Source organism: Eurytemora carolleeae, unplaced genomic scaffold (assembly GCF_000591075.1).
Source record: "Eurytemora carolleeae unplaced genomic scaffold, Eaff_2.0 scaffold1938, whole genome shotgun sequence".
Lineage (NCBI taxonomy): Eukaryota > Metazoa > Arthropoda > Copepoda > Calanoida > Temoridae > Eurytemora > Eurytemora carolleeae.
Window position 1 is genome coordinate 19,107 of NW_019397836.1, and position 20,255 is coordinate 39,361.

The 20,255-nt window shown below is 31.8% G+C and overlaps 1 protein-coding gene across 1 annotated transcript; it reads right to left on the minus strand.

Moving 5' to 3' along the window:
* Window positions 1–132: 132 nt before the first annotated feature.
* LOC111716060 (uncharacterized) lies at window positions 133–20,192 on the minus strand. The gene is made up of 25 exons (XM_023491469.1): window positions 20,109–20,192; window positions 19,423–19,461; window positions 19,317–19,365; window positions 18,306–18,682; window positions 17,173–17,221; window positions 16,547–16,707; window positions 16,143–16,293; window positions 15,254–15,336; window positions 14,376–14,553; window positions 12,435–12,487; window positions 11,363–11,401; window positions 10,978–11,068; window positions 10,246–10,305; window positions 9,078–9,187; window positions 8,775–8,850; window positions 8,139–8,471; window positions 7,352–7,404; window positions 7,138–7,231; window positions 6,320–6,391; window positions 5,388–5,504; window positions 4,318–4,396; window positions 3,007–3,154; window positions 2,648–2,756; window positions 2,106–2,190; window positions 133–1,375 (listed from the first exon to the last, which is right to left on the minus strand). The coding sequence occupies exons 4-25, from the start codon at window positions 18,506–18,508 to the stop codon at window positions 147–149; spliced, it is 3,573 nt and encodes a 1,190-aa protein (XP_023347237.1). The 5' UTR covers window positions 18,509–18,682; window positions 19,317–19,365; window positions 19,423–19,461; window positions 20,109–20,192; the 3' UTR covers window positions 133–146.
* Between the last annotated feature and the right edge of the window lie 63 nt (window positions 20,193–20,255).

Consider the following 20,255-nt stretch of genomic DNA (forward strand, 5'->3'; position numbering starts at 1 on the left):
TATACAGGTCTCAAATGAATCCTAAAAAATTTATCTACAATATTTATTTATTTTAAACTTAAGCTCTTGATACAGTTGGATAAAAAATGCATTTAGCAGGTTTTTTTAAAAAATCAAGATGAACAAATATCCTAAATTGTCGAAATTTATTCAGATAAATTGATATCTTGACTTTGTTCCACTCTAATGTATCCAATAGAGGGAAGCTGGCCAGTTCGCTCTATTCTGATATATCTAGGTGTTGGGCTGGTATCCAGATCTTGCACTGTATTGATACATTCAGAGTTCAGGATATTAAATTCTTGTTCTGTTTTTGTAAGCCCAGTATGGTTAATGCATACTTCTTCATGTTTCATATGACAAGTTTCATAAATCTTTAGGTCTTGCTCTATCTTGATATATCCATGAAAAGTAGTATCTTGGTCTTGGGAACCTTCATCTCTCTGTATCCTGGTATATCCAGGAGATAGAATATCATGATTTTGTATCCTTGTGTATCCAGGATTAGAAACCCCTTGATTTTGTTGTATCCTTGTGTATCCAATCACTTGGCTATCTTGATTTTGATTTGAAGAAATTAAATCTTGGATTTCAGAAACTGCAGGCGTAGATAAGTCCTCAGAGTTATCTAAAGAATATTCATTATCTTTCACAGATATTATTGCACTATTGAATGCATCTTCATAATCATTATTATTGTTTCTGATACATCCTTTCCCGGGGTTTAGAGTTGAGATACCCACTTGGTTAAATTGAATATAAGTTGCAGGATCGAGAAGTGTAGATTCAGATTTAGATCTGAAATTATCTCTAAGTCCAGAAATATAGAGGGAGGAAGGAAATATATCTCTGGGTTTCCGTGTATACAGGGGGACTGGGAGATGTTCTTGGATTGTTGAACGTAGCTGCTCAAGTTGTATATATGGAGATGCTTCCGAAGCACAGTTTCGAACAGGTAGACGCTCTTTTATTATAGGTGAGAGCTGCTCCAAATGTATGTAAGGAGTTAATCCCATGTTAGGCAGACGCTCTTTTATTGTTGGCGCAAGCTGCTGCAGTTGAATATAAGAAGCTTCTGTCAGATGAAATGGTTCCGGAAAATAAATCCTGTCTTCTCCAGTTTCTTTTGTGTAGTTAAACTCAGTGTCCGCAGATAACAAGTTCTCCAATTGTTCTACTAAAGGTATATCTAGAGCTGTAGATGGTTTATAACTGTATCCGAGATCCAGTGTATAATCAAGACTAGATTTATTCCTGAGGTTATGTTTAGAAATAACAGATGTTAGATCCACGTATTCTGATATACTAGAGAGGGTTGAAGTATTAGCTTCGGTAACTTCTTTCCAATCCATAGAACATTCAGTATCAAATATCTCTAGAAAAAAATGTGTGAAATGGTTTAGCTTTTTTATGCTTTAATTAAAGGCATTTTTCTTGTAAAGTAATGAACAACAAATTATTCAGCAAAGAAACCGATTAATTTCATCAAACTCTAATTTTTTAATCTTTTATCTTTGCAACCCCGTAAACATTTGATATTTTAAACTTTGACTTTAAGATATGGCAGAATTCTAATTATTTGAAGTATCAAAATTCAAAGGTCTGTTCAGTTATCAAATATGTGAAAATGANGGGGTGTTTTCCATTTATAAAGTAAAAATATTTGCAAAAAATGCCCAAAAAATGATAAATGAAAACATGCAAATTCATTTTGACTTGTTGTATGAAAATAATTTGCAAAAATTTCTTTGCAATCTGTTTCCTTCTGTCATAGGCTTTTTAAAAATCTAAACATTATCCAAATCTGACAACTGAAAGTGGGCCAAAACAAAGATTTCGTTTGTTAGTAGTTATTCAGGCAGTGTGCCTGAGGACTCAGGCAGTTAGTATAAAAGCGCTGTTTTAGACCTAAAGAAAGGGAGCTATTGGTATTTAGGAAAAGTCAGAAATATTCAACAGCCTCAGACCAATAATTTTTAAGTTATGTAAAACAAACTACAAGGTTAAGTGAAATAAGTTTGTGTAAATACACAATTGCTGTGTTATTGAACTAATTAAAATTATAAATATTCTACAGTTTTATGGGTACCACTGTATACTAGTACCTGACTCCACTGGGTGAAGAGTACTAAGAGTACTGGGAGAAGAGTTGAACCCTGAAGTTGAATCTGAACCTTGATTCTCAGGATCCTTTAAAAGGGTAAAGGGTAATTTTACATGACCCTCCTTGCTTAAATGGCTATGCCCGATTTACAACGGTACCATTGAAACCTCAATCTGACTAGTTCTCTATTGCTTCTGACAAGCAAGAAATACGCAAGTCACTTTCTCATAGAACCCGCAAATTAAAATGAACAGCTTAAAGAAACAAAAACATAGATAGCTAATCCAATCCATACTTGATCATATTGCAACGCTTTTCAGGGTTCCGTTGTAAATCTCGGCAATGCCATCGTTGCATGGAGGGTAAAACTGTTATTGTTTTTATCAAATTAATAGTTTCGAAGAATACAAATATAAATCGATTTTTCAATTTCTACCGTGTGATTTTTTGCAATTTTTGCCACATAATCTTATTTTCTATCCCCTTATGTCGCATCCTGAAAGATCAACTTTAAACCGCAGATAATTAAAATGTTTGTTGAACCTGGATTGCTTTAGTGTAGGACGAATCTAGTCTGGGTTTGAAGTAAAAGATCTCCTCGGAGAAGGCAGGACGTTCTTCTTTCTCCGGAGACTTGGAGGTCTCATCAAACCTGACATAGATGCATAAGTATAATGCATCAAATATCTTATAAAATTAAAAACTTAAATTTAAAACAAAAAATTATAAAGTATACATAAAAGCACAACCAAAACTGTGAACCTTGCGCTTATCCTTTTCGAAAACTTTGATTTTACTTTATTTACTTAATTTTTTTTCTTCATTTTAAAATTTTTATATTTTAGATTATGTTTCTAATTCTTTAGATTTTAAAGTTTTTTTTGCGAAAAATCAAGACAGACCTGTTGTCCAAGTCTTTTGCTATATTCTCGAAAATATCTCGTTTAGTTGATACCCAGGCTGAGATCCAGCAGGCAGAGATAAGTCCAGCAAATATACAAATACAAAATAATCCAGTTCCAAGCAATATTAGTCTCCAGGCAACAACACCTAGATATTGATAAAAGTATTGAAAAAAAATCAGTGTTTGGAATTTTAAAAATTTAAAAAATTTCGATAAGTTTTAGAATAAAAGCTAAAAGTTTTAACATCAATCTAGTAAGAACTGAGACAATTTATCCTAAACTAATTTTCAATCTCTTAAATTAATTTTAGAGAGTTGAAATTATGAACTTTATCTCTGAGATATTTGAATTTGGCGCCTTGCAAATTCAACCAACCGCTAGGGGATCAGAAGGCGCTAGTATCGGCTTTGGCACCCATTTTCATTGGCTCAGTTTCATTTGCCATAGTATCTTTGCCATAATTACACTTTCCATAATATCTTTGCCATAAGTAACACTTGCCATAAGTTACGCTTGCCATAAGTCACACTTGCCATAAGTTACACTTGCCATAATTACACTTGCCATAATTACACTTGCCAAAATTACTTTTGTCATAATTTTCTGATTTTTAAAAAGATATAAATCTCTCTTTTTTTATTGCAAATGCGGGAAATTTTACCATGAAAATTCCCAACTTTAGTTTTCTCATTGTTTTTAGCAGACTAGTTGACTCAAGTTCAGCTCCATATTTCCTCACAATGGAGGACCGTTGAGACCACAAGTAAGGTTAAACCAATAGTTCGAGACAACAACAACTACACCTATGTAGACAATGCCTTGTCTACAGAAGTAAATTATTGGAAATGTTCGGCTAAAATGTGCTAAGCTATAATTCGAACCCGAATTCGAACTGTCTCTGAATTAGATTGTAATTTGTATTTAATTTGTAATTAAAAGATATATATATCTATATGTTTGTTAATTCTAACCAAATTTTAATTATGGCAAGTGTAATTATAGCAAGTTTAATTATGGCAAGTGGAACCATTATGGCAAATGTAATTTATGGCAAGTGTTACTTATGGCAAATGTATTATGGCAAATGTAATTATGGCAAAAGTATTTATGGCAAAAGTATTATGGCAAATGAAACTGAGCCTTTTCAATTGCTAGTTGTCGGCAAAAAGAGCACAGATTTACTCAGGGAAAATATACTCATGGTGGTTTGTTTAGTATACTTGTTTACTTTGTAAAATTGTTAAACTAAAGCTCAGAAAATCTAAATACATTTTTCATAGAAATTGTGCATGCATTTTTAAGCAACACCTTCACAATATGCGGGAACTATGCTTGGTTGACTCCAAGGAGAAGAGAAGACGACATCTTGTTCATCCTTTACTATTGCCTGAATCAAAAGACAAATGATGATGATTGTAATTAAACTAATTTTCCAGATAATATAAAAGAGATGTCAGATGGCAGATAATAATGAGATGTGATGTAATAATAATAATAATAATGATAATGATAATGATAATAATAATAATGATAATGATAATAATAATAATAATAATAATAATAACAATAATATAGTAAACAATTTAAAAATAGTTGCAGATTTTTTGCCTGTAACATTATAACTTGTATGTGTATTTTTAGCAATAAACTATATCTTATCTTATTTTATCTAACATTAATTAGAACCAAGTTTAGTGAAATGCTACAACCAATCTCACATATAAGAATACATAGCAAGAGCGCATGAAATGCCGTTTTGCAAATTATTTAAAAGTTTTAGACAGCTGTTATGCTTTATCATTGTTCTGCACACAAAGAAAGCTGCTCAGCTTCAGAGGGTTGACTACGATTTATGAAAATATCCTTGTTAGAGTAATTTTTTTATTGATAATTTATAAGAAACTACTTTATTATTTGTATTTCAAGGTAAAACACAGCAACTGATGTATTATTTGATCTTAAATAGGTTAAGAATATGACATTTTAAAAACCATTGCTATGTATTCATATATCAGGGATTCACTGTATCATACAGGGATACCCAGAAAAAATGAGACTGTAAAGACGACCTGAAACTCTTTAAATTAAATTATTTCCAGTTAAATTAAGTCTTCCGCCTTGAATGTAATCTTTTCATAGCTTATTTAATGATTAGGCAAAAAAATAAACAAGTTTACAGTTGCAGCCTTGTAAGGAATCATAAATATAAGAAAACAGAGAGTATAATTTGTCTACCATCGTCTCTGAAGTCTCATCCTTTGTAAATTATTCTGTTAAATTCAAAATTAGCATTACATCCCAAAATGTTTTTACATGCTATTAAAGTTCAATGAAATAATATCATATATTTTAAATTCAATAATAGCATTTGTTCCAACCTGAATGCTAAAGTTGTAAAGGGTTGTTATTGATGAATTCAAACAGATAGGACTCCACCCTGCTTCTCCCTGAACCTTATCCAGGTCCAGTAGGAGTACTGTATTTTCTCCAGGTATCTATATAATTACAAAGGTTGTTATTATTGAATTATAACAGTAAGGACTCCACCCTGCTTCTCCTTGAACCTTCTCCAGGTCCAGAAGGAGTACTGTATCTTCTCCAGGTATCTATATAATTATAAAGGTTTGTTATTGATGAATTATAACAGTGAAAACTTCACCCAGCTTCTCCTTGAACCTTCTCCAGGTCCAGGAGGAGTATCTTCTCCTGATGCAGGGTTACCCACAAAAAATGAGACTGTAAAGACTCGCGAAATATGCACGATGTTTTCTAGGTTGAATTAAGTCCTTGAAAGGGAGTGGACCGAATGGGCTGAATTTTTTTAGGAAACACTTGAGTGCTTCTGGTGTAGCAAAGGTTAAAATAATCAACGTTTTTTTTCAAAATTAAAATTTTTGAGATCGAAATTTAAAAAAAAAAGTTTATTCCTTAAATTTCAAGGATCTTGGAGAATGATTTATTCAATGAATGTTCGAAAGTTCAGCGCCATCTGTGAAAACAAGTTTTAAGTGTTCAGTAAAAAAACAAACAAAAACTATTATGAAATATCAACTATATCCAAATTTATCGAACTCAATTCGACAACTGTAGGTTTGGTAGGTAGGGATTGCATAATCCCCTTTATTTTGCATGAATGACTGGAGGGAGATTGAATTTTCTCATTTAATTGTATAAATGACTGGAGGGAGATTGTATTTTCTCATTTAATTGTATAAATGACTGGAGGGAGATTGCATTTTCCCCATTTAGTTGTATAAATGACAGGAGGGAGATTGCATTTTCACCATTTAGTTGTATAAATGACGTTTACCTCTTCTGTATAGTTTCCTTCGTCTGCTCTGTCAATTAAAAGCTTCCAGAGATAAACTCGTTCACCACCAATCTATTAGTACATGGTTACCCATAAAAAATGGGACCTTAAAGGGAAATGTCCAATTAACAACGGTATCATTAAAACTATTCCTGATTAACTATAAAAATGTATCCAAGTTCTTCTTATAAAATTTATTGATTTCTATCATTTGTTTCTCAATAAAAGTGGCTTGTGGATTTCTGTTTTGTAGAAAAAATTGAGTAAAAGTTCAGAATCAAACACTTTATTTTCTCGTTATTGAACAGGCAAATGTCTACAGGGTAACGCTGTGAATAGGACAGACCCCTCCGATAGTGTTCTTTCAGGAAGAACAAAAAAGCCCTAAATATGTATTTTGAATAGAATGGTTAGCAATGAAAGACAAATGTACTGCAGTAGGGAAACAGGAAAAAGACTAAATAAATTTAGTTTTATCGAATTTGAAGTCTCCTCCCACGTGGAAAACATTGTAAATGGGTGGAGGGTGGAGAGTTTATTATATTGCCTTAGATTTAAAAAGATTTAAAAATATCGTCTGACATTATATCTACCTTGAACTTTGTGTTATACAGGGTTACCCACAAAGAATGAAACTTTAATGACAACTGTTTGGAATTTATACTGTCTGGAAACTTGTTTCTCTCTTTGCTAAATCCCTTGATATATGCTATGAAAAGACTATGTTCAAGACAGAAGACTTGATTTAACCCTGGGATCATCATATTTTAAGAGTTAGGTCGTCTTTACAGACTCATCCTTTTCAGGTAACCCTATACCTTAAACTTTGTGTTCCATGATACAGATATGATACTGGTGTTTAAGAAGACGACATTTGGAGCCCCCGGTTCTTCAGGTCTTCCCGTCAAAGTTCTTGAAACACATTTTTGCTTAATGTTTTTTTTTTGTAAAAATAGAAAATTTACACTTTTTACATTTAGTTTTCAAATAACAAGATGAAGAAAAGAATTTTCCGTTTTGAGCAAAAATTTCCTAAAACTATAAAGATGCGAGAATTGACTGCATGAAATTGTACATCCTGATACCTGATAGAAAATGAATATTATTAAAATCTATATATGTATAACACTTTGCTTGTTGGGTGTCTGTCCGTTTGTATTGTCAAAACGGATGAACCGAACGGGCTTAAATGTTGTATGGGACCGCACATGATCCATGGATTAAGGTTTACGGATGCTCAAAATTACAAAAATTTGTGTCTAAAAGTTTTTGATTTTTTAAATTTAGAAAATGCGCAAAAAATATAATTAAATCTGCAAATTTTTTTGTTATTCTTTTAAATAGTGCAAAGAGAAGGTGCTCGACTGAGATTAAAAGTTGAATAGAAGATGGGCGCAAAGCACCATAAAAGTCTAGTTTTTTAAATCAATGACCTCGTTCAGTTATTAGCTAGGAACTCATTCATGAAATGTCGTCTTATGCGCAATCTATCTTAATTTATGATTTTAACTACTGAACATTTAAACATTGGATTTTAAACATTTGTACAAACAGGCAATGATTTTGATGATACAAATGATTTTTTTTTCAGAAATAGATGATTTATATGGTTTTGTTTTATAAATTGATATTTAAACAAAATACTTCATTTCTCTCGTAATGTTGAATGCAAAAAAATGACAGACCACTTTTCGGAAAATACAAGAAAATTCGCTCAGACTTTTGTGATTATTGTTTTAAAAATCATATGTAAAATAAAATTTACGAATAAATGCCGCAAATTATTTTAAAGATCAAAGACGACACTGCACTATTGTACCTGGACAGAATAGTTTGTGAAAGGGTCTAGAGAATCCAACAACAGTTTATATTTTCGACTTAGCCTTGTTTGAGGTTCAGGTTCAAGTTCAGGTTCAGGTTCAGTTTCAGTTCCAGGTTCAGTTTCAGGTATATGATAAAGAGTGGATTTAGGATAAAGAACAAGATCATGTTCATGAGAAGGTTCAGGTTCAGATCCGTGTGGAAGAATAGGTTTAGGATAAAGAGCAAGATTATGTTCATGAGGAGGTTCAGGTTCAATATCAGGGGTTGGTTTTACATAAACCTCAACACTTCTGATCAGATTTACCCTTAGCTCGTCAAAAACACGAACCTAAAATATAAAGAAATTCAACATATTCAAAACCAGCCAAACATTTAAAGGGTTTTATATATTTCCCCCGGATCAAGGCTATGAAACCTTTCGTGAAGCTGTTAAAAATGATAAGATGTTAATTTTCTTAATGAGCAGGCCTTGAAAATTTTGACTTATTGTACATGTATCACACTCCCATATCTCAATCCTTAGACAAAAATAGCCCTGACTGGATAGGGTTAACAAAATTAAATGTATAATAATGTTAGGATTTATCTGGCGTCAAGAAGAAAACAAAAAAGATTGGGTTCCTTTTTTTACCAAGTATTTTGAAATAATTCCATTTGGTTCCAGAGGATCTTTCCAAGATAGAACTGCAGAGTAGGGTTCAATGTTCCTTGAATAAAAAGTTAAGATAATATAGTTGTTTCTACAATGAAGTTATCTAAGACGACCTTTTCAGTCATAACCAGAATAATGCTAAAGAAATGTTTTACATTTTAATTACAAATAGAGGTTAAAGTTTTGTGATTTTTTATCAGACATGAATGACAGGACACCCTTAAAATGTAGATTCACTTGAAAAATTTGTCTACAGTCCCTTTAAGTATTAAAAATATCTACCTGATTGTAATATTGGTTGGAGGTGAGCTGGGAGAGGATTGAAGGGTTTCCACCAATACTGGAGAACTAGCGTCTCCTAGTCCTTCACTAGTCGCAACATAAACCAGAACCTATATATATATATATATATATATATATATATTTATATATCCTTCACTAGTCGCAACATAAACCAGAACCTATATATATATATCCTTCACAAGTCAAAACATAAACCAGAACCTATATATATATATATATATATCCTTCACTAATCACAGCATAAACCAGAACCTATATATATATCCTTCACTAGTCACAACATAAACCAGAACCAATATATATATATCCTTCACTAGTCGCAACATAAACCAGCACCTATTTATATATCCTTCACTAGTCGCAACATAAGCCATAAGTCATAACCTATATATATATCCTTCACTAATCACAACATAAACCAGAACCTATATATATATCCTTCACTAGTCACAACATAAACCAGAACCTATATATATATAGTCGCAACATAAGCCATAAGTCATAACCTATATATATATCCTTCACTAATCACAACATAAACCAGAACCTATATATATATCCTTCACTAGTCACAACATAAACCAGAACCTATATATATATATATATCCTTCACTAATCACAACATAAACCAGAACCTATATGTATATATTCATATAGATATATATACTGGTTTAGTCCGCTAAACTTGAGCACTCTGTGGTATGAATAGGTGTACTAATCAGAATTAAGCAAGGCCCTCCACTATTAATGAGTTGGTTGAGCTCTCTGGTCCCTAATTCATTACCCAATCTTCAGGGTTTGATCTATAATCCAAGGATTCATGGTTCAAGCCCCGCCAACTGCAAAATCAAAAACTAATGAATTGAGCCGTACTGATGAGTCCTAATAGGACGAAACACTGTTTCTGTGGATATATATATATTGTCTTGGTTTATGTTGTTACCAGTAAAGTATATATATATATATATGTATCCGGTTTTTCGGCTGCAGTTTAAACATCATTTTCGAGAGATCAAAACACGGAGTTCTCTGCCCTCGATGATCAGTTAAATGTTTAAAGGTTACATTTCCTCCTTGCATGACGAGTAACTTGATAATACGTGTACATTCCCTTTAAATCGTCAGTAGTATTCTACTTGAATTTTACCTGATAAATTGTGAATGGTTTTAGGTTTTGTATCTTGGTTCTAGTATTTTCCGGATTTATCTGATAACAAATATTGCACAATTTGATCATATAATTACAGGGTTAGGAACATTATTCAGTCATTTTTTACATTATGGATACTTGGGTAACATTAATTTCAATCTTCAGAATGCATTATACAATGAGTTTTGACTGAATCCAAGGTGGCCCCACAAATAGTTGATACATATGAGACACTATGCAGACATAGTTTTAGGAAATAAAGAAAGGTTAACTCACATAGATTATCAAGTACAATAGGTGGCAACAGAGAAATGAATCAATTATACATGACGTCACAAGTGTCAAATATAACAAGGAAAACACAAGTCTCTTCCATTAGTTGACATGTTTTCCAAGATTAAATAAGAAAAATGTAAAAACAAAAAATAAAGAACACATGGAGTTGCACTTATTTTACCATGAAATAAGCACTTTATTCTAAAATCATCACTATCATTAATAATTTTGTCGGACACAAAAACTAAGTTGACACTTGTGACGACAGATTACAAATGTACTGAGAGTGTACAAATTCTACGTTGCCAGTTAAAATTGCATAAATTAAAGTTTGTTGAAAATTGGTAAGATATCTTTTAAAAAGTTCTTTGTCATGTCTCGTGGTCCGTGCATGCAGATAAAAAAATATTGAATTACAAAATTATTATGAAGAGAATTTGACAAATGCTTTACCTCTATTATTTTTGCTTTTCCTAAGCATTTGTTAACATTACTGCGATGCACTCTACAGTAGTGAACTTCAAAGTATTGTACAGCTCCTATTCTAATATAATAATACTTTGGAATAGGATTTTAAAATTACATCAGTAGAATTTTTTATGTCGTCTTTTATGAAAATCAGTGTCCGAATTTAATGAATTTAAGCCCCGTCTCAAATTCCCCAAAAACTGGTTTCAATTGAGCGCCGGCTTAAATCTTGAAAAATGTAATACAAATTTAAGCGGAACCAACAAAATTTGAGTCACGACTCAAATTTAAACTTCGGCTCAAATTCTTTGAAAAAAAATAAAATTTAAGTCATTTCCTTAATTCTAATTTTTCATTAATATATATATTCCTATCTGAACATTCATTTCTCCATTCAACAATCATAGATCTGAAAAATAAAATTATGTTATTTCAAAACTAAATTATAGCTTCCCAACCTCAATAATGTAAAAAAACCAACTACATTTCTTACTTTGAATTTGTGTACTCTAGAGATAAAGAACAAATTAAGCCAATTCAGATTGAGAAAATCATGATTATTAAAGGGACTGTAAAGGAAAAATGAAAGGGGGTATAGGCTGAAAACTAACTTACTTAAGTGTTGATCGAAAGCCTTGCAAGTTCTATCTGATGTTCCTGTCTCGAGAAATTGATATAAAACTGTATTAAATGTATACCATAATTCATATATATACAATGTTGTATAGAACTAGTAGGTTTAAATAGATCATATTTAGCAAATACGCGACCAATCTGAAAACAACGATATTCCAGAGGAGCCTAAGTAACTTAGGTTTGCTCCTATTATTATTTGAATTTAATAATTTTTCATTTTTGATATATTCAATTCATAATATAATTATTACGTCCGTATCACATGACCAGAGTTCTGGTCACGTGATACGGACGTATTTATTATATTGTAAAAGCAATAATTTGATTCTCTATGAAAGTTAAGAATGCTCGAGAAATATGAGAAAAATCCGGGAACAGGAAAACTGGAATCCATATCAATAATATCTATTAAAAATGAAAGACAAAAATTTTAAAATTATAATAAGAGCAAACCTAAGTTACTTAGGCTCCTCTGGGATTTCGTCGATTTCAGATTGGTTGTGTATTTGCTGAAAATGATTTTTAATCCTATTATTTTTATACATTGGGATATTCCGATTTTGGTATAAATTCAACACCGTTTTTTATCAATTTCTCGAGACAGGAACATCAGATAGATGTCATATATGTATCGTTTAACGCCTGAGATTCTCAGGTTTGAGTCTATACCCCCTTTCATTTTCCTTTACAGTCCCTTTAATTAATCTCTATTAAAGTGCTATTGCAAAGAATGAAAATGTTTTGAGTTTCTAATTTGTAAAATCAAAAATCAAAACCAGAGATGATACTAGGTTACAAAGTCGTACCTGGACTGTTTTGAAGGGATTCGTACATTCTTCAATTGAGAGACTATACCATCCTGCATTAAATATACAGGGTGTCCCAATAAACATAGTAATTTATTGACAAATTCGATATCGTCTTATTAAATAATTCTTAGATTTAGTATAGTGATACCTACTGAGAAAGCTGTGATCCGTAAAATTTTCGTCTGCTATGTTTACAATTTGTTTATTTATGTTTTGACTGCATAAGGATGTACTTAGTAAAACAAGAAAATTACAGTGTACAAAAAGAGTAACCTTGTCCGTCTTCACTGTTCATCTTGTGGAGACATTATAGACACATCTTTACAGCCATTTACCGTTTTCATAAATAAACTCTAGCAGACATAATAATATTATTGCTTTTGAAATCCGGTATTACTAATTCATAACAAAGATGATATCGAATTCGTCATGGAATTCCCATGTTTATTGGGACACCCTGTATATACATCCTTTCCTACTTTGCTGGTTTTCACAAATTTTATATATTTGTATTATTTTCTTGGCGTTGATAAGCTTTTGTCTTACTATATATTATATTAATATCAAAGTCCATGTTTTTTTGCATAACTTTGCAATCCTTGGAGTGGAACGAATGAAAGTTTTTCAAAAATGAATTCGAATAAGTTACCCAAGGCACACTGGAATTCACTCTGGGTGGTGAACTAATTCAGAATTTTTCGCATAGCTGATAACCCCGATGTAATTTTTCAGAGGGGAGCGATTATACTCCATGGCTCAGCTGTGTATCCACCCCTGATTTATGCTCCTATATGCTAGGATTGTCCGTCAAAAAACAGAGCAGTGCAATTTTTCGTAAAATAAATCTTTTTACTTATATAGTTTTATTTTACCACCAAGGAAGGCTGGCAATTTTATAAGATAAGTTGAGTTAATACTATAAAAATCCTATTGAAAAATTCAATAAAATTTTCTCTCGGTATGATATTGCAACAGTGTATTTTGGATACATTATAAGTGGAAACCAAACAAGTGAACAATTATAAAAAAGAAAAACTTAAGTTTCGATTCAAAACCGTCATATAATAGGAAACAAAGCAATTACGTTCCGTTAATTGTGCAGTTTTAATCTGCTGATAAAACTTATTATAACAAAACAGACAAAATTGCTTAAATGACTGATCTTTCTATTGCAAAGTTTAAAGGGTTTCACAGTAAATACAGACCTAGAACATAACTACATAGCAGCTTTACATATTTAGGCTTACCATGACGTCAAACTTAAATTAAGGAATTGAGTCTTTTCCACAAACTCTGATTTTTTAATTTCTATATCTTTACAACCAATGTTGTAGACCTTAGCTATTTCAAACTATGACTTCTGTTATATCAAATAATCTAAATTTGAAATATCAAAGGATGACATCATCTGGTTGTAAAAATATAGGCATTAAAAATCGGTATGTGTGGCAAAGACTCAATTATTTTTACGTAATATTGAAATCTGTGTCCGAACTTAATGAATTAATCACCATCTTAAATCCCTAAAAAACCGGTTTCAATTGAACGCCGGCTTAAATCTGGAAAAATACAATACAACTTTAAGTGTAATTCCAACCATATTTGAGCCGCGGCTCAAGTTTGTTAATTCGTCCTCTGATGTATTTTTATTCATAACTCCTCTTACTGATTACTGATTAGCTATATGAGAAGAACAAAATGTTTTGAATTTATAAAATGTAAGGATTAAATTTGTTCCTTCTATACTTGTGCTAAAATCAAAACTACAGAAGCTACGAGGTCACAAAGTCGTACCAAATATTTCCCATTATTTATACATTTTCCTTTTGTATAGAGTTCAACGCACTGGGTCCACCACATACAGGGCACTCTAGAAGGGCTTGTACAAGTAAACACTACACCCGGTTCTGATCATGAAACGTTTAAACTTATGTGTACCTGCTTAACCGTACACTGTGACCAGACCATACCACTAGATACACTGGGTAGATTGGCCGACACAGCTAGCAGGTATACCAGGCTTCTGCTCAGGTTTAATGTCACAGTTTGTGTCACATTCATAGTTTGTTTATGGTCTATCCAACTCAGTTTACCGCTGCACTTTGAATCTGCTTCACTAAACAGGATTTTAAAGGATAGTAAACTTATTTGAAAATATACATTCGACATTCAAACATTGATCAAGTCTGCTTAGAAAAAATCTTAAAAGTTTTTAGGACAGGGGTCGACTTAGGCATTGGTTTTACCGCTCTCTAACTTACTTATGCTTTTCTGTAGCCCTTTAAGTTTAAACTTGCAAAAAAATAAAATTACATTAGCTGTTTCAGAGTTAAACAAATAAGAGCATGCAAGGTAAGTTTAAACTTGCAATAAACTAAAATTACATCAGCTGTTTCAGAGTTAAACAAATAAGAGCATGCAAGGTAAGTTTAAACTTGCGAGGAACTAACATGCAAGAAGATAAATTTCCATACAGTCTATGAAGGTGCAATGGGTACAATGGTGCAAAACTTGATCTGAGCTGGCTAACTTATCTTTACGAATTCAAAATTTATGTTTTTTGCGTGCTACAGAAAAAAAGTAGTCTTGGCAGGGTAAAATGTTTATTTTCTTGTGATATAATGTATATCAAAAGAATAATACAAATTTTCCGCATTTTGACTATTCGCGTGTTTATAACAATATGGGCGCACTGTCCAAAAGGCTATTTTTTTTTAATAATTAACATAAAAACATATTTTTTATAATTATAAAAATATTACAATACACATTTTTTCAACATTTTCAAAAATTAAATAATGTTTAATTTAGATTACCTTAAAGTTGAACAGAAGAAAACAGTGTATGAAGTTATGTTGTGGAAGTGCTCTGGACGAATCCAAGATATTTCATGTACACCCTAAACTCGGATTAATTTTAACTATATGTAAAGGGAGTGACTGGCCAGAAATGGTAGTTGAAATTAGAGAAGTGCAGTATTTGTGATACTCTCAGTTCAACTACCATACCTAGCTAGTCACTCCCTTTAAGAGACTGGTCATGGGTTTGGGTGATTGAATATGTAGCTAGCTAACAATATAATCAACAAAGTTGATATCGGCTTTTTCTTTTAAAAACTGTTTTGGCTTTTATGTTTTATCTGTAGGTTTTCTGGAAGCTATATTTTTGTAGAGGCAAATTTATTCATTTGCATGCTTGCATGGTAATATACTACTCAAAAATTCAAAACTTTATAGGGTTAACCACAAAGCATGAGACGACTGTACGAAATATGTCTGTTTCCGTATATTCATGATTCTCTGCAGCTAAAGGTTTCATGCTTTCAAGCAGAAACCGTTGATAATTTTCCCAATTACCTCTAAAAACATCAAGTTCTCTATAGTGCTAAACTGTACATTTAAAGGGCTACAGAAAAGCAAAAGTGAGTTAGAACTGTAAAATCTAAGCCCAAGGGGTTGCTACACTTCAAAGTCGACCCTGTCTTAAAAATTGATGAGACTGTTTATAAGCAGGCGTAATCTATCTAAGTTAACTTATTTTTATTTTTGTCAAATCATTTAATAATCCGTTTAAAGACCACGTTCAAGGTAAAATACTTAATTTATTAACCTTAGGATCGTCATATTTGAACAGTTTCAAGTTACCCTGATACTCATCCTTTGTGGGTGACCCTTTATAGTGTTTGGTAAAAATAATAATACTTACATGATTACGAATAATTTTTGTGACAGCTCTAGGTTGAATGTGCTTGATAAGATCAGGTTTAGGGATCTTTAGAACTGAAGGTTCAGGAGAAAAACCTTCACTGTTCATTGAGTAAATCTTGAACCTCAAGTCTTCATTCTCCGATACATTCCTGAATCAATATTTTTCTTTGTTTTTGAAATAATGTAATATAATATAATTCTTTAAAGGGACTGTAGTCGTTGTGACTTTTTATTTATAGAGAACTAGCTGAAGTGCCCGGCGTTGCCAGTGGAAGATAAAAATATACGCACAGTTACCCATGAGTGTCCACAAAAAATTAAAGCACATTCGGTCAGCTTCGTCTAGAACTTTTTTCTATCATATCATCCATGAGTTCCCAGATTTGGTGACAATATACTTACGTAAAGGTTGCATATGAACTTGATACTTGTTGTTTATTATTCTCCAGTATTGTACTGCAGAGTCTAGATTGTACTGTACTGCAAAGTACAGTGTACCCGAACCCAGGACCGTTTTTCTCCCAATTCTCTAAACTTTCCCAGTACAGGTTTATCACGGGACCCTACAGTGATAACCATTAAACTCAGGAATAGGAAGCCGACTCGTAGGCTCAAGTTATGACTTTACAAAACACAGTAATTGTGCAGTATAAACAGAACCATTTAACTTAGTTAACGAGTTAATAGTAAAAAATATTTGCTTTAAAAAAAAAACATAAAATACACTCAATTATTGCTTTCATATCGTCTTCCTATTCTACAGTTTTCTGGTTCTTACAATATTTTCATTGAAATAGATTTAAATCTAAAAAAAATTTGAATCAATTTCAACAATTGGCAATTACATAATTTCACACAATAGATTCATCAACACAAATTATTTATATAAAATAAGATTATTAGATCAAAAAATCAAGTAAATAAAATTTGTATAAAGCCATGTCTTTTTATAAACAAAAATAATATTCTGTAATAAAAAGAATTAGATAGATACTTAAAAGTAATATAAAATCAACAAAAAACAAAACCTGAGATGTTTTTATCAGCTCAAAACTTCCAGGACACACTCCTGGTGATCTAAAATAACCATTTTAAACATAAATAAAAAAATATGAAATGTTTTTGAATTTTTATTAATTCCAAACTTTATTTATCATTGTTACGTTAGTTTCAATGATTTGATACAAGGAAAAACTTTTGTTTGTTGATTGTTGAAAATTACTTTTCATTTTTGATTAAATAGGTTATTATTAACCAGTCAAGTGATATAGGTAGAAAGGGGTGTGCTTGGTTTACTACAGTGAGTAGGACCCATAAAAGAGGGATATGAAGAAGACAGTCAATCAATCTTATGCGCGCATTTGCTGTTGTTAAAAGGAAAGAGACAATTGCTGTGCTTCAAGTTCATAGAACTATCTAAAGTCATAACTTTAGTCAAACAGTCCTTTCCCTCTTTCACATTTTTATGTGTCCCAAATATTAAAATAGCTCAATAATATGTTTTATTATAAACAAAAACATAAATATAAAAAAGCTTGGAATTCCTATAATGTTATTGCGAAATGAAATGTCCATAAGCTTTAAGTGCAAAGATGACAATGCCCGATTCACAACGGTACCATTGAAACCTTTTTTTGATCAGTAATATGAAAGCCGAAGATGTTGTCGCTTAATACAAAGCTTTTAAGAGTTCCTTTCTAAATCGAGCAATGCCATCTTTGTATGGAAGGTCAATTGAAGTTACGCTTACAGTCCCTTTAAGTATTGTTTCTTTACTATTCAAAATCTGGATACGAAAAACATATTTTCCCATTTCCCAGACCGGATTTAATGAATGGCGAGAAATAATTGACTTGACTTAAAACCGACCTTGGTTGGTTTAAAGTGGAGAATAAGGCTCAATGTTGAGTATTTTTCTCATAAAAACCCGAAATGCGTCAAGTCCTGCCATGAAAATCCGCCAAATAGAACTTAACTCTGTGGAAAATAAGATGCAGCGTGATCCAAAAGCTTAAACAGTAACTAACTTTTCCGAATTTTTTAAATCGCGGGCTCAGCTATGTCCGACAGGTTTAAAGGGTTGCTTTGTTAATTAGGGATGCTCCTCTTTAAATTAAAGGTCACTTGAATTTACGCTAGCAGGCCCTTTAAAAATTAAAACCTGTAAGGTGGAGCAGGTTTAGTTCTAAACACATCAGTACATTGTTCCGACCAGTACACATCTTTATCAGAGTACACATCTTTGCCAAAGTACACATCTTTATCAGAGTACACATCTTTATCAGAGTACAGATCTTTATCAGAGTACACATCTTTATCAGAGTACACATCTTTATCAGAGTACACATCATTATCAGAGTACATATCATTATCAGAGTACACATCTTTATCAGAGTACACATCTTTGCCAAAGTACAAATCAATCTTTGAGATTACATCTTTGTGGGAGTATATTTCAAGTCCTGATTTTAATCTGACAGACACATTTATATTTTGCCAGGGCCCTAGATCCTCTATTTTCACAACTCTTTTGATGTTCTAAAAATATCAAATTATGTTTGCAAATTATCTTTGTATTCTGTTCTAAAAATGCAATGCAGTGAGAACCAGAAAATTATGGAATACTAAAGTGTAACTGATGTTGTTACACAGCAAGTAGTTTTATCAATAACTTATAATTTAAATTGGTCTGTTTTCACTACACTTTTTATATGTTCTTATACCGTGAATCTCAGATTATGAATACATAGCAAGAGATTTTTTATAATGTCGTGTTAAATATTTAAGATCAAATGCCGCGGAAAAATGAGTTTCTTTAAAATTATCAAAAAACTTATGAGGGTCTATGAATTCATATATCTGGGATTCAAAAGTCGTCTTGCTATTTTAGAGTTTCTGGTTCTGGTTTTTCGGCATTTATAAAGTGGCATGCCCGTTTCCCAACAGTATCATTTAGATCTTTGTTTGAGCAAAAATTATGGATTTATCACTCTTTTTCTACCTGAACATTTGTTAATATTGATTGCATTTCTACATAACAGTGGTTTGTGTGGATTTTCTCACTGTTTCTCATGGGCAAAAGTTTAAAGGTACCGTTGTGAATCAGACATTTCACTTTAATTAGAAGGACATTTGAAATTACTTTTTTCCAAATTAAAAATTTAAATCTTACATGTGTGAAAACTGATTTAAGTTTTGTCCATTTGTCTGCGTATTCTGTTCTGAAAAAAAAACTTTTAAATGTTTCTAAAATATAATTTAATTATTTCTGATCCAACCTGTACTGGATTTCATGCACTAGCCCAGGATCAAATCCACTGATACAGATCATATTCTCATCTTGGAGCATTCATTACAAGGAAATAAAGAATACGAAAAACTTAAGTAAATTCCAGGTTATATTGAAGAGGAGCTAGGCACCAATGATGTACAGGGTGTCCCACGAAACATGAAAGGTGAATAGGTTTTATGTCTTCTTCAATATATACTGTATTAGATACTTTTTTCTTGTTTATTTTGTTTAAAAAATCTTCGGAGAAATCGAAGGAATTTTAAAATGTCGTTTTCTTAACCTACTGATATTGGAAAGCCGCATTATTAAAAAAAAATAAAATAGTTATATATATATGGAAATCTTTTAAACTGTACACGCATATTTCATAACTATTCATCTGTTAAAAAATTTGACAATTTTTCAATGAGTTTTATACTATATTACGTAAATTTCAGTATTTGCGAAAATAAATTAATAGCCATGAATATGCGGGAACAGGTTTAAAGAGTTCCATATAATTATTTAATTTAAAAAAATAAATATCTGCAACATTCCATTATCAGAAAGTGAAGAATACGACATTTGATAATTTCTTTCACTGTATAAAGACGACATTTTATAAATTATTTCCATTTCTCCGAAGTGCTGGATTAAACTGAAAAAAAATTGCTAAAAGAATGAGAATGGTTCCTGAGTTCTACTGGGATTGAATAAGAAAATTGAATTGAGGAAACTGTATTCTGTTCTTCAGTTAGACTAGAGACAGGTCCTGGAACAACTAAAACAAGAAAATGAAAATAATAGCGATTACTAAATAACGGATAAACGTTATCAATT

Excerpts from the sequence above, each read along its gene's own strand:
- LOC111716060 (XM_023491469.1), bottom strand. The coding sequence starts at position 18,508 with ATGTACTCTGATAATGATGTGTACTCTGATAAAGATGTGTACTCTGAT. Across the intron at positions 12,488-14,375 it reads CACAGTGTACGGTTAAGCAG|GATGGTATAGTCTCTCAATT; the intron begins GTACACATAAGT and ends TATTTAATGCAG. Across the intron at positions 9,188-10,245 it reads AACCATTCACAATTTATCAG|GTTCTGGTTTATGTTGCGAC; the intron begins GTAAAATTCAAG and ends ATATATATATAG.